At 35.8% G+C, this 12,989-nt stretch overlaps 2 protein-coding genes across 2 annotated transcripts in view; one reads left to right on the top strand and one right to left on the bottom strand.

Annotated features, from left to right (window-relative positions):
* LOC306882661 (cadherin-23-like) overlaps window positions 1-12,989 on the bottom strand; it is a 258,486-nt gene that overhangs the window by 20,760 nt on the left and 224,737 nt on the right. Inside the window, exons 36-37 of the mRNA XM_079437468.1 lie at window positions 1,223-1,444; window positions 28-147 (exon numbers count right to left, since the gene is read on the bottom strand). Coding sequence (XP_079293594.1) covers window positions 28-147; window positions 1,223-1,444 — 342 coding nt within the window. The remainder of the gene's footprint in view (window positions 1-27; window positions 148-1,222; window positions 1,445-12,989) is intronic.
* On the top strand, window positions 2,795-12,659 carry LOC306882665 (V-type immunoglobulin domain-containing suppressor of T-cell activation-like). The gene is made up of 7 exons (XM_079437473.1): window positions 2,795-3,038; window positions 7,196-7,570; window positions 7,656-7,718; window positions 8,581-8,691; window positions 8,895-8,922; window positions 9,491-9,663; window positions 11,252-12,659. Exons 1-7 carry the CDS (start codon window positions 2,984-2,986, stop codon window positions 11,284-11,286), a joined length of 840 nt encoding a protein of 279 aa, XP_079293599.1. The 5' UTR covers window positions 2,795-2,983; the 3' UTR covers window positions 11,287-12,659.

The following is a 12,989-nucleotide window of genomic DNA, read 5'->3' as shown; positions in this document are numbered from 1 at the left end:
ACGTGTGTGTAGCAGATATGAACTCACTGTGGTGCTGGAGGTCAGTCTGAACTGAGGTATAGGACACTGATCTGTGGCTGTGACCGTCAGCACATAATGACCATTACTGATCTCATAATCCAGCTCCTTAATGACCACAATCTGACCCTGTGAACACACACAAACACAATTTGAACACGCACAGCAGTGGAGTATGTGAATCATTCTCAGGAAGTCTTTTGTGAACTATCACGTCTCTTTTGAAAGATTTTTTAAATATACTTTTATTCGGCAAGGATGCATTAAATTAATCAAAAGAGACAGGACAGACATTTATAATGTTACAAAAGATTTCTATTTCAAATAAATTCTGTTCATTTAACCTTTCTTTTCATCAATGGATCTTATATCCCAGTTTCCACAACAACAACAAAAAAATATATATATTTATATATTAAGAAGTTTTCAACATTGATAATACTAAGAAATGCAAATTGCCATATTAGAATGATTTCTGAAGGATCACGTAACACTGAAGACTGATGCCGAAAATTCAACATTGCAAAAATTACAGTTTACATATATTCAAATAGGAAAGTGTTATTTGAAATTGCAATAATGTTTCATAATATTACTGTTTTTAATGTATGTTTGATCTAATTAATGCAGCATTGGTAAGCATAAGAGACGTCTTTTAGAAAAATGTAAAAAAAATCTTACTGACTCTACTATTAACTATTACTACTAACTATTTTTGATCACAAAAGTTTCAAATTCAATATTTGTCACTATTTCATTGTTTACACTTATATTGGCCTTTTCAGGCTCATTTATAGGAAAACTATATATAATCAAATGTCTTTACTCAGGTCATTATGCAAAATGGTTATCAATGTAATCTATGCAAACTCTATTTAAATTTCAAAATTACTGGTTGGGTTAAAATAATAATGCAGTTCGTTAAAACTACACATAATGGTTAGGAATAATAAATAATTAACTACTGATATATGCATCAAGGTTATAACACCATATTTAGGATTTGGGGAAACTGTTTCAGAGCAGTCGATAAATACTCACTGACTACTAATCTGAATATTAGGGGAGTATTCAAATAAAAGTTAAAAGGTTACATGTACAAAAAATAAAACATCTACCAAACATGTCTATATAATGACAATAAACACTTCAGTGTCTCTAAACCAATCTTGGTTTCCTGTCTGTCACTCTCGGACCCCCTCACCGTTATGCTATTGATCTGGAACGTCTGGGCCAGGTTGCCCTTGGAGATGGCATAACGGATGGTTCCGTTGAGTTCTTCATCAGGGTCGATGGCAGTAACCGTTGCGATAATGGCTCCTACTGTGTTTGGCCCCTCTCTGAGCTCCGTCACATACTCTTCCTCCGGAAACTCAGGCGCATTGTCGTTTTCATCAATTATACGGACCCAAACGGTGGTGGACGTCTGTGGAAATGGATGAGAAACAATAAAAGGTGAAATACTTGTCATATTTTACAGTAATAACTAGGGAAATCCAACAGGACAGATATAAGTATAAACTAATAAAAACATGCCCCTTAAAAATGTGGGAAGAGTGTCAATGCATTGAAAAAAAACTACAACTTTAAACATACTATTGCATTTAAATCGATCGATCAATCATATGTTACAGAATCTGTAAATGATCTGTGAACATGCTGCATGTCTAGTTAGTAGGGCAATGGCCTTTGGATGAGTATTTGCATGTTTTCTTCTGAACAGACTATACATGTGGAGTAACCTTTATCTCGTGGTATCATGGTGAACTAGTGTAGCAAGTTTGAATGTTATTTGCATCACCTGTGTGTGATGGCAGGAGTTTACTGATGTGTGAATTTTCTCTGGTGTCTGATGCTATCGACAGGTATCAGATCTCATAACTGCTGAAACCAAAATTTGGCCAACTATGACAAAAATTCTAAATATGGTCTCAAGAGGAACATCTTATAAAACTCAAGAGTCACCCAAAGTCTGAATAAAACTGATCTTTGTCTGCTGATAAAAAACCCCTGAGGGGAACAGCCATCCTAAAATATAAAGGCAGTTTTATGTTTTAATTTATATTGTCAGAAAAAATTGATGTGTGATATTAAAAACACAACGTTTCAAATATGAATTAATATCTGCACTAAAGTCAAATTAAATAATTAAACCTTTATCTACAAAATAGAGGAAAAACTGATGTATTAGCATTACTAGCATTAAAATAATTTATGTTGTAATATACATTCATACTCAGAAATATATACAAATTTTTACTGCAGAAAAATATGTGTCCAGAAATGTAAAAAAAATAAATAAATGTGGAATAAATAAATTGTACTACAATTTATACAACAATTATATTACATAATTAACTACATATTACAAAAAAAAAATACATTTCAATTATGTTTTAAAATAATTATTATAATTCCATTTAAATAGATAATTAATTTAGATAATAAAACATTAATAATATTAAAAAACACCAGTTATATTTCTTTTTTATGTCACTATATAAGTGGATGGACATATTATTACAGATACTATTACAGACAAAACAACTTTTTTCTTTAATTATATTAATGTTACAAATAAATGAATAAAAATAAATACAATTAATAATAATAATAATAAAATTATGTTTTAAAATAATTATAATTCAATCCATTTAAATAGACACCATTATTTAAAAAATACACTTCAAAGCCAAAATCACTAAATTCTTTTACATATGTCATTATATAAGTAGATGACCTATTATTAAAGGAAAAAGCAAGCTGAAGTTGTAGTGTAGTGGGAGGAGTGAGAGCTTTGGAGGAGGGCAGTGTTTCTCTGCTTTACTTCTGATCATTCTGAGAAGTAACTTACTCTAAGAGCAGTTCACAATACACGGGAATAAGAGTTCTGTCACCACAGCAGGAGAAACTGTAGAGGACTTTAGACATAAACTGAAGATATTTCAACAGGAGATCAGGACTGATGGATGTATTTTGCGCTCTGTTGCTCTGCTTTCACCTCTTAACTGCGGTTCAAGGTAAATCTACTCTGGACTTTATTTCTGGACCGGTCATGCAGAACGCGCTCGTGCATATTAATAACTAGTCTGTGTACACGTCATACTGACATGTTTGGCTGTCAGTCGCGTTTTGCACCTTTTTTTAATATCGTGGTTCACGTCGCGTCTCAAAACCCCTTCCGAGCGCGTTCTGCGTTGACCCTGATTTTGTCCTCTCAAAGTTTTGGCCTGAAATCAACACTCAACTATACAAAAAGACCTTCATGTGTCATTGTTTGTGATCGATTGTATGTAATATTACTGCTCACTATTCGGCGACACGCTGCTTTCATTAAATTTAGTTAAGCTGCTCCTTTTAACTTTCTACTGTTGTATAAAGCCGTGTAATTTTGGTCAATTGCGTACATATTTGGAGAAATCATACAGACTAGGTGCAGTTTACGCTTTTCCCGTGCATGCAGCTAATACTGTTGATGATGGCTTGATTCATGAATATTAATTCATATCTAATAAGCCTAGCTGATTGGCTTAAACGTTAGTGGGCATTAGACAGCTAGCGAATCCTACGATGTTGAAGACTTGCCTGCCTAATTAATATTCATTAGCTAAGTTCGGTCAACAGCAGTAGGCCTATTCTTAATTTAATTACGCAAAACCAGTGTTTTTAACGTTTTTTTTACCATTATTAAACTCTATAATCACGATGTGTCGTGTTGTCCCGAATTTAACAGATGTTAAAAACAATTAAAATCAGTTGAAAAGAAAAAGACAGACTCCAAATCATACATTTAAACAATGTGTGACGTGGTTCCGTCAAAAATAGTGACTTTTTTTTTTTTTTTTTACAAAAATAGTCAGTGTTGATGAAAAGAATGCACATTTTGTGTCAGGTTCTTTAATCACAGTCTGTTATTAATGCAGCATTTCTATCTTGTTTACACATCAGCTTTAATTGGATTCTTTTCTCAGCCAATCAGAGAAGCCTAGACAAAAAAATATGTATAATATAATATAAAATATATTCCATGTTTCAGCTGATTTTACCCAGCATCAGATTGCAGATGAAGCCATTAATCCATAGACTATGGCTGGTTCATCATTTAGCTAATAGGCCAGTTGATTTTTGCCCATTTTAATGTGGTTGGTCTAAAGTGAGATGTGGATCTTCAGGAAGTGGCAGGATGTGCCAGGCTTGTTTCAAAAGACAAGCTGTTAAAGCGGAGAATAGTAATCAGGTCAGTTCTCCAAACCAGGGGTATCGATTCCATGAGTGAGGACATGTGATCTTTCTCAAAAAGCCTGGTGGTTTCATCCTAACCAGGTCTCAGAAGACAATGTGTTTGAAACAGAGATACAGATCATATATTTATTGGAGAGAGACAGGGAGATGGACAGAAATGATCCCAGATGGAATGATACCATGGATATTGCACCAGGATTACATTCCTGACCCCCGGGGTTTGTAATTCCCCATGAGAGGCTACATCCACAGTCCAAAAATATGAAGAGGAGAAAACAATTAATTGAGAACTAAGAACAAATAACGTAAGGGAGGAAGGATGATGCAACAATGAGCATTAGTGTTGCTTGCTAAAGAAAACATTACTATTGCTTACTGTTTTTAACGCTTGGTAGACTGCAGAGCATTTTAAAAATGCTCATCATTTCAAATACAAATCAGCACAGAAAATCCACAAAGACATAAATGATTTGGCTTCTGGGAACAATACATGAAGTTGAGGGAGGGCAGATACTGATCTGAAGGAGGTTCAGTTGAAACGGGACGGTCCCTCAGATTTGTCTGCTGATAGGAGGGAGGTTCTTAGACCCCTACGGCTTTCATTAACACCTTTTAATGAGGCTCTTACACAAACAGCGATAGTGAGAAATAAGAATAACATGTAGGAGGGGGCTGTGAAGGGGGTTCTTCCTTTAAATTACAGTTGACACAAATAGAAAAATGCACTTTTCGTGACCCCCTGTATTATTGTCTTCCATGAAGCTCAATGTCCGAATTGCTTTTGTCATATACAGTCAAGCTTCAAAAAAGACAAAAAGCAGCAAAACATATCCTAAAAGTAATTCACAACATATCATATGGCTTCAGAGAACCTGAACTTCTTTTATGATACTTTAGGTTTGCTTCTTGAAGCTTAACAGTGTGAGGAACAGTTTGAAATTTACTGATAATCTCCCCTCAAAAAAAAAAAACTCTCAAATGTCATTTAAGTTCATTTTCAAACGAGTGTCTTTAGTTGCATCACAGCAGGTTTGGCATTTATCAGGTGAACGATTTTAGAGAAGTTATGATCAGAGAAGTCAGATCAACTTAAAACTATTGCAAAACATGAAGACTATATTTTATCAGTGTTTTCATTTTTGGTGTCCTTTTGGATCTTGGCAGCATAAATCACCATTAATATTCTTTGTAATGTGGCAAAATATCTTTAAAGGGGTTTCAGTGGTTGTGCAATGCTTCATAGACATTCTTTCTCTAAGATGAAGCACGTTCTGAACACAGTGGCATGTAAATGTGATTATTCTAATATCAGTAATATGCATCTATTCTTCAAATATCAATAACAAAGTGCAGGGTGGATTCTGATGTCCATGTAAATTCTGTGACACAGATGCTTTTGTGTTGACGTCACAGATACACACATTTGCAGACAGATGCCCTCAAGCAGGGAACGTTTCATTATTATTCTCTCTGTCAGATGAGTCTGAGAATGTTCTGGGCTCAATTCAAGTTATGTTATCAGTCAACATTAAATCTGAATCGTGCTTATGTTGTTTTGTACCTTTCTTGAACGGATCAGTGGCTTTTATGCTTTTAAAGTAACAGTTTGGATTGGCTCTGCCTCCAAAACACTTTCTAACATGCCTTTGATCCAATCCCAACACAGTACTCAGCGGCAGCACATTTATGTCCAGAGTGTAGGGTAGTATTTCATCCGGTTACAACAAAGACCCTTGGCAGCTGCCAGAGCAGATTCCCAGCACAAGATCTCACGGGGTGGAAATTGGAGCCCTGGACCAGATAATTACAAACGCTGATTGGGAATATGAGAGCGTATGAGGTTTATAGGGAATAATAGGGCAGGAGGAGTTTGAGCTGTATTGTGTCTGTGAGAGACAGGAACGGACACACCGCCCTGAGTGCACTTTATCACAAAGATGCCGTTTCCTATTGCTCTTCCTGACACACATGCATGTCCATAGTTTTAAGCCACTCTGGGCATCTTAAATAAAGAACTGTTTATACATATTAAGGTCAACTACACATGATTCTTTAAAGTCAATGATGGTAGAGGGTGACACAGACTGACAGGCAGCCATGCATTCAAGCAGTCAATATCTAGGTCAGTCATTCAGAAATATAGGAAATATTTATCCATTCATGAGAAATCTGTGTTTTTCCCATTTCATCTTTCTGGCTGATAAACATTCAGCTCTGGTTCATAGGGTTTATATGTGTGATTAGGGTGTAGGTCTGTTTTGTCTATTACAGGATAAGAAAACAATGCACTCAGTGTGCCACCCTTCTACACACACACAATAAAACTTATGAAAATAAGAATAACAGCAGAGGACTGAAGTCTGACACCTGCTGTTGTTTGTTCTATAATGACGTGGAAATGCTTTTCTTCCACAAAACACATCCGGGTTTCACAAAGCTTTCAAATTTCTTTAATTACGGTTATAATAGTTTAGTATACAATTTTAGTATAAACGTAAGCAGCTCTTAGGTACTGATATGAATGGAGTTAAAAAGCACAGATTTCCAGCAAGCATTTCATAAGACCTCTATTGATTTAAAATAAATAATAAAATAATTGAGATATATATATATATATATATATAGACCAAATACACACTTTCTATGAGGAACTAAGCAGTTAAGCTCAAGAAATCCACAGATATTGCTGTATGTTTCTGCATGTTCTGACATTAAAGAAAAAAAAAATAAAAAAATAAAGGTTGCCTTTAAATTGAATCCAATTTCAAATTTAAATATTTTCTATGTGTTTTCCATTTTTTTGGGAAATCAACTTACAACAGCTTTACAGTTGTCTGTACTAATTAAGCAGGGCATGAAAAAGTACTTTTAAGGTCCAAAACATCATACACATCTAATCTAAAAGTATCACTGTTTTCTCTCTCTGTCTCTCCAGTGAGCGGTGAGCGTCATTCTTTCAGTGTCTCTGTGCCCCATCGGGTCTACGAGTGTCCTGAAGGGGCCAATGTCACTATGACGTGTCTTCGGGCTGGAGCCAAGGCTCATTCGGAGGACAAGTTGTGGAACACCTGGCTCTTCACACCTCGCTCGCAGGACCACTGCCACAAGGGCGCACATCCTCGCGGGTCCGGTCACTCCAACCGCACACTGGGAGTGGAATACAAAGGCACAGGCAACGAATCTTTCTCCATCTTCTTGCAGAACATCAAGCACAGGGACCAGGGCAAATACTGCTGTCTGCTTCTGGAAGTTAACAAGCAAAAGGTGGAGCAGGGTGCCCGTGAATTCATCTACCTGAATGTGGTGCCATGTAAGTGAGCGAGGAGAGAGGTCAGGTGTGACGTTTATGTATCCCCTCTGTTCTTGTGTGATCTTAACGTGTCCCATTTCCACAGCGATGGGGCAAACTGACAATGGCAATTTGAAGTGTTCGGAGTGGTCTCACAGTCCTTCAGATGGTACGTTCAAAACCACACACATAATGCAATGGCTCTAAGAAATATTAAAACATGTAAATCATACTTTAGAAAGTTTGTCAAATTGGCATCTGTAATTGAATGACGCTACAGTTTTTCTGAGAACTAGCTTCCACTTTTGTTCAATGAAAGTTCCCTTCAAGTTCACAAATATAGTTTTGGGAATAAGACAAGTAGAGTGAGCCTCTTTGACAATGGAAGAAAAAAAAATAAAAAAAATTACTTAAAGGGATAGTTCACCCAAAAATAAAAATTCTGTCATTATTTACTCACCCAAACCTTTAAGAGTGTCTTTCTTCTGCTGAACAGAAAAGAAGAGATTTTGAAGAACGTGGGAACCAAAAAGTTGTTGGCCTCCATTGATTTCCATAGTATGGAGAAAAAAAAACTATGAAATACTATGGACGTCAATGAGGACCAGAAAGTGTTTGGTTACCCACATTCTTCAAAACATCATCTTTTGTGTTCAGCAGGAGAAAAGCAGGAAGGTAATGTTGACAAATTTTTCATTTTTGGATGAAATATCCCTTTAATTTACATTGCCAAATGCATTTTCAAGAGTTTTTAGTGAAGTTTTCGCACTTCAACATGACACACAAAATGGAACGACTGTTTAGTAAATTTGACCTTAAATCTATTATTTCTTTCTTTAAAAGCCAACATTTTATTAAATGTTTTGGTTAAAAGATGTGCTTGTGCTAGTTGTCTATATAATATATAGAAATTGGCATCTATTCTAATGCAACAGCAAATCAAGCATTTTTAAGCGTTGCTTTACTTAAGTTTGACTTCTCTATGGATTTCTATTTTCCACCAGTAACGTGTTTTTTATTTTCTTTTTCAGACTCTGTGGCTGAAGGTCTGGCTATCACAGCCTGTGTTGCTTTCATTCTGTGCCTCCCACTCATACTGATGCTGGTTTACAGACAGAGACAAACAGTGGAGCGGCACAGACGTGAGTACACACACACCCAACACGTATACTTAGTCATGCACTGCTCACACACTTACTCTGACCTATATTGTACTATATGTGAGAAGAGCGCTGCACATATCCTGCACTGCAGAGACTGGGAGTACAGTAGCTGCACCAATTGTTTCAAAGAGACTGCATTTCCTTTCTCACCATGAACCATTTCCTGTTTCTGTTTTTATCAGGTGGACATGAGCTGGTGCGTATGGACAGGTGAGTTTCCACAGTGACCAAAATACTTAGACTAAACAAGGGATATTTGGCTGAATCTCACAAAAACATACAAATTGAATTTTGGCTATAAATAAGTATAGAACAAAGCTAATGTTTAAAAAAAATTTTTTTTTTTTGCGAAATCATTTTTATGATAGTAACTATATCTTCCTTCTAAATTACCATTACTGAAATGCATCCAGATTTTTTTTTATAAATATTGATTCTCATGACTGTAATGCAATTTTTGTTCTTGAATAAAGTAAATATTTACTGTAAAAAAAAAACTTGTAAAAAACTCCTTTTTTTATAATTTAATTTGTAAGTCATGCTTTTTTATTGTATACGATAAGGATTTTTTGTATTTTGTTTTACAGAAATTAACTTTTTTTTTTTTGGAGGAAAATGTACTTAAGGTCCTTGAATTACACAATGCAAAAATAGTATTACTCCTAAAATTAAGATAAATATTTTATATATGTTTTATTTTATGCACAATATTATCTATTATTAGCATGATATTGATATTGATGATATTCATTCAATTATAATGTCACTTTCTCTCTAGTGAAGCACAGGGCCATGAGAACCCAGTGTTTTTGGGGGATTCTCCACAGCCTAAACCCCGGACTGTATCCCAAATAATGAGGCAGTCCTCTGAAACAGGACGCCACCTCCTGTCGGATCCCGGAACTCCATTCTCTCCAAACATACAAGGAGAATTGTTCTTCCCAGCACAGGGTATGACTCACACACACACACACACACACACACACCCAACTCCAGCTCGACTGCTAAAGCTTGTCACTGCTATGCAGGCGACAAGAAACATCTGGGGAAGTTGTACACATACGATGTTGGTACATACACAATTTTAAACAAATGCGCATACATCAGACAGATTTTTTCTTCCTCATGGTAGGTGCAGGATGTATCCACAGTTTCAAATAAAAAAAGAACACACGCATGCAAATCTGCACACAACCAAACAAAACCTTGTGAGTAGGCGAACGGTATGAGGTCCAGCTCAGTCTCCACACATACACAAAAGCCTCCTCTACTTTAACCTTTAACTCAGCGGAATCTACAGAATGTCAATTTCCCATTTCACAACACTCATTTCTGCTTCTCTGACGGCAAGCTGGATTCTGAGAAACCGAGAACTTGTGTGTGCATGCGTGCCTACTTTCATGTGTTTCTTCATTATACATGACCTACTGGCACATTCACAGACAGATCTGTATTCCCACACAGATGTGTTAATGACAACGTTAAACAAGCTTGAAAGCCATTTTACATACTTAATGTGACATACTGAAGCGAATCAAGATTATCACTGATAAAATATAGGGTGGGACTTAACCTTTAGCAACTGATTGGATCATAAAAAAATGAGCAGTCAGCTGAAAAGGAAAGTTGTAACCAACCAAGTTATTGTATTTAGATAGATTACGAAAACACACACATTTTAGAATAATATATAAAAAGTAAAGTTTGCATAATAAAAAAAAAAGATACAATTTGAAAAGATTTGTTTTGAATTGCGACATTATGATAATAAAGTACATCGAAATGCATCCAAGATTATTTATTTATTAAACCATTTTCCTTGTTATAAATGTTGATTATGATAAAGATAATTTTTTCATGAAATATTTTGATAATGAGAATTTGGTGTAAAATGTTTTTAATAAGCCCAGGAATATGTATTAGGAGAGTAAATGGGTAAATTCACATTTCATGATGACTTAAAGTCCTTAAAATATCATAGGAAAGATAGTTTTCCTTGCTATTTTTAGAGAAATTGCATAATAAACAACTTTCCTGCAGCTCAAACAGCAAAATATGACACTAGCAATGTCGAAATCATGCATTCAGTTCCTAAAGAATGAAAAAACTTGATTTAATATAGTATAGTATGATTTAATTAGTAGACCTTGAATGCATTATAAGTTGCATCACCACATGCATAAATGGAAATTAGTTATGGATGATCTAAAACTACTATGTAAACATACATACAGTAGTACACTACCATTCATAATGCAAAGCTCGCACACCATCCCATTCATACCATTCACTGACACGCAAAAACTTGGCACATTTCCATATGGTCTGCCCACACAGACTGGCAACAGCACACATTTCATATGTGAAGAGTTTACACAATCAAAACAGAAGGCATTTAATTCACTAAGTCTTAAAGGTGCAGTAGCAAAAACAGACATGTTAATTATATAGATCAGAGAAAGAGTGGGAAAAAAATAACTAAACTAAATTATGGCTTATTTAACATTATAAGCTAATAATTGTACTATTATTTTTCCAGAACCCATCCCTGAGTCTCCCAACTTAATGGACTAAAACGTGTTCACCACAGGAACATCGAGTGCTTCTTCCATCTCCTCCACATCATCATGCCTCTGTTCTTCCTATCTTCTGCAAAGATGATGAGGAGAGACCCACTCCCAAAAAATGAGAACAGAACTCTCTGCTATTACGGCGGGACCCCTTATGTCTGTGTCTATCTGCTGACTGTCCTTAAATGGGTTTCCCAAGAAGGAAAATCGGACTGTTTCACAAGCTAGGGCACTAGGGAGAGCACGATTTCATGAAGAAGATCCAAAGATTTTCTTTTGTGGCACATGAGTTGAAAAATTGATTTCAGCTATGCTGTTTGCACACATTTCTGTTCATCACATGCTTCGTGTGTCAGTCACACTGTGGTACCATTTGCACTTAAAAGACCATTTTACTCCCTTTCTATCTGTAATCTGTCTATCCCCATCCTTACCTCCTTTCCAAATGAAACAATCAGTTCATCCTCTCTCTTCTAGAGGTCAGGGATGTATTAATACCTCATTCTTCACTCCTGTTTTACCCATCTCAATACTGAGTTTCTCAATAGATAATTCCTCCATACTCAGTTATCACTTTATCACTGGTGCCAGTGCTGGTCCCAGATGTGGTGCTTGGCTGGAAAATCTGCAGATCTCAGAACCACTTGAGGTGTGAATGAAGACGCAAATGACTGTATTTGTTTTAAAATGTTAAATAATTAATGATACAGTGTCTTTATGTAACGGGCCCAGATTGAGACCAGCAACGGTACGTTTCGGTGGAAAAGGGATGTTCTCAGTACACTCACCATCAGACCTGCTGAGAAACAATGGGTTATTTAAAACCCTCTTGCGGTGAGTGTGGTGCTTTTATGATATATGTAGCTTAATGATGCATTCTGTCAGAATGTTGTTTGTGGTAAATGTTACATCGGTAACAATCAAACACAATGCCACTCTCTTATGTCTCCTATGTCACTTGTGGCTTTAAGGGGCCTGAGGGCTCATAAAATAAGATTTTATCATATATATGTGTGTGTGTGTGTGTGTGTGTGAGAGAGAGTTTCTATTATTTTCCATCAAAAAAAAAAAAAGCAAAGCTGGTGAATGTTTTCAGGAAGTTTAAAAGTTTTAATCCACTGCCATAAAGAGTGCCAAAACTTTGCTTTGTGTATGAATGGATGATTTATAGGCGAATGATTGCAAACATTGTAAATATGCTGATAAATATGCCATTGAACCAGTTTGTACATTTGAAGTTGCACATGTGCCTGTACAAAGTTAATACTGTATATGTAGCTGTAGCGGCAATGCTGTGACAACTGCTGATGCAATCGAAAACCAATTGCTTATATCTTGTTTTATTAAAATACAAACAAATAAAAAGTTCTGGTGAGAGCTGAGAGTCCTTGTGCCATGTTTATGCAACAAATAATCTCTTAAATCACACAGAAACGTCTGAGACAGCAGATAGTCAACTGATGGGTGACAGGGCCTCTAAACCATTATCAGCAACTTACCAAAATTCAACAAAAAAATAAACACTTTAACTAGGATTATGCTAACCTCTTCTGTTGTTCAAGTTAGTGTATCATCAAGTTATTTGAAAAAGTCAACATATCCCTAAAATTTGGTTTCAATCTCTAGCTTTTTGAGCACTCAGCATCTATTAGATGGTTTCATAAAGTGAATACAGATACTAGAGGCCCAAAAGTCACACTTGATGAA

This window comes from Barbus barbus, assembly GCF_936440315.1.
Source record: "Barbus barbus genome assembly, chromosome: 16".
NCBI classification, from domain to species: domain Eukaryota; kingdom Metazoa; phylum Chordata; class Actinopteri; order Cypriniformes; family Cyprinidae; genus Barbus; species Barbus barbus.
This window is presented reverse-complemented; position numbering and strand designations above follow the sequence as displayed.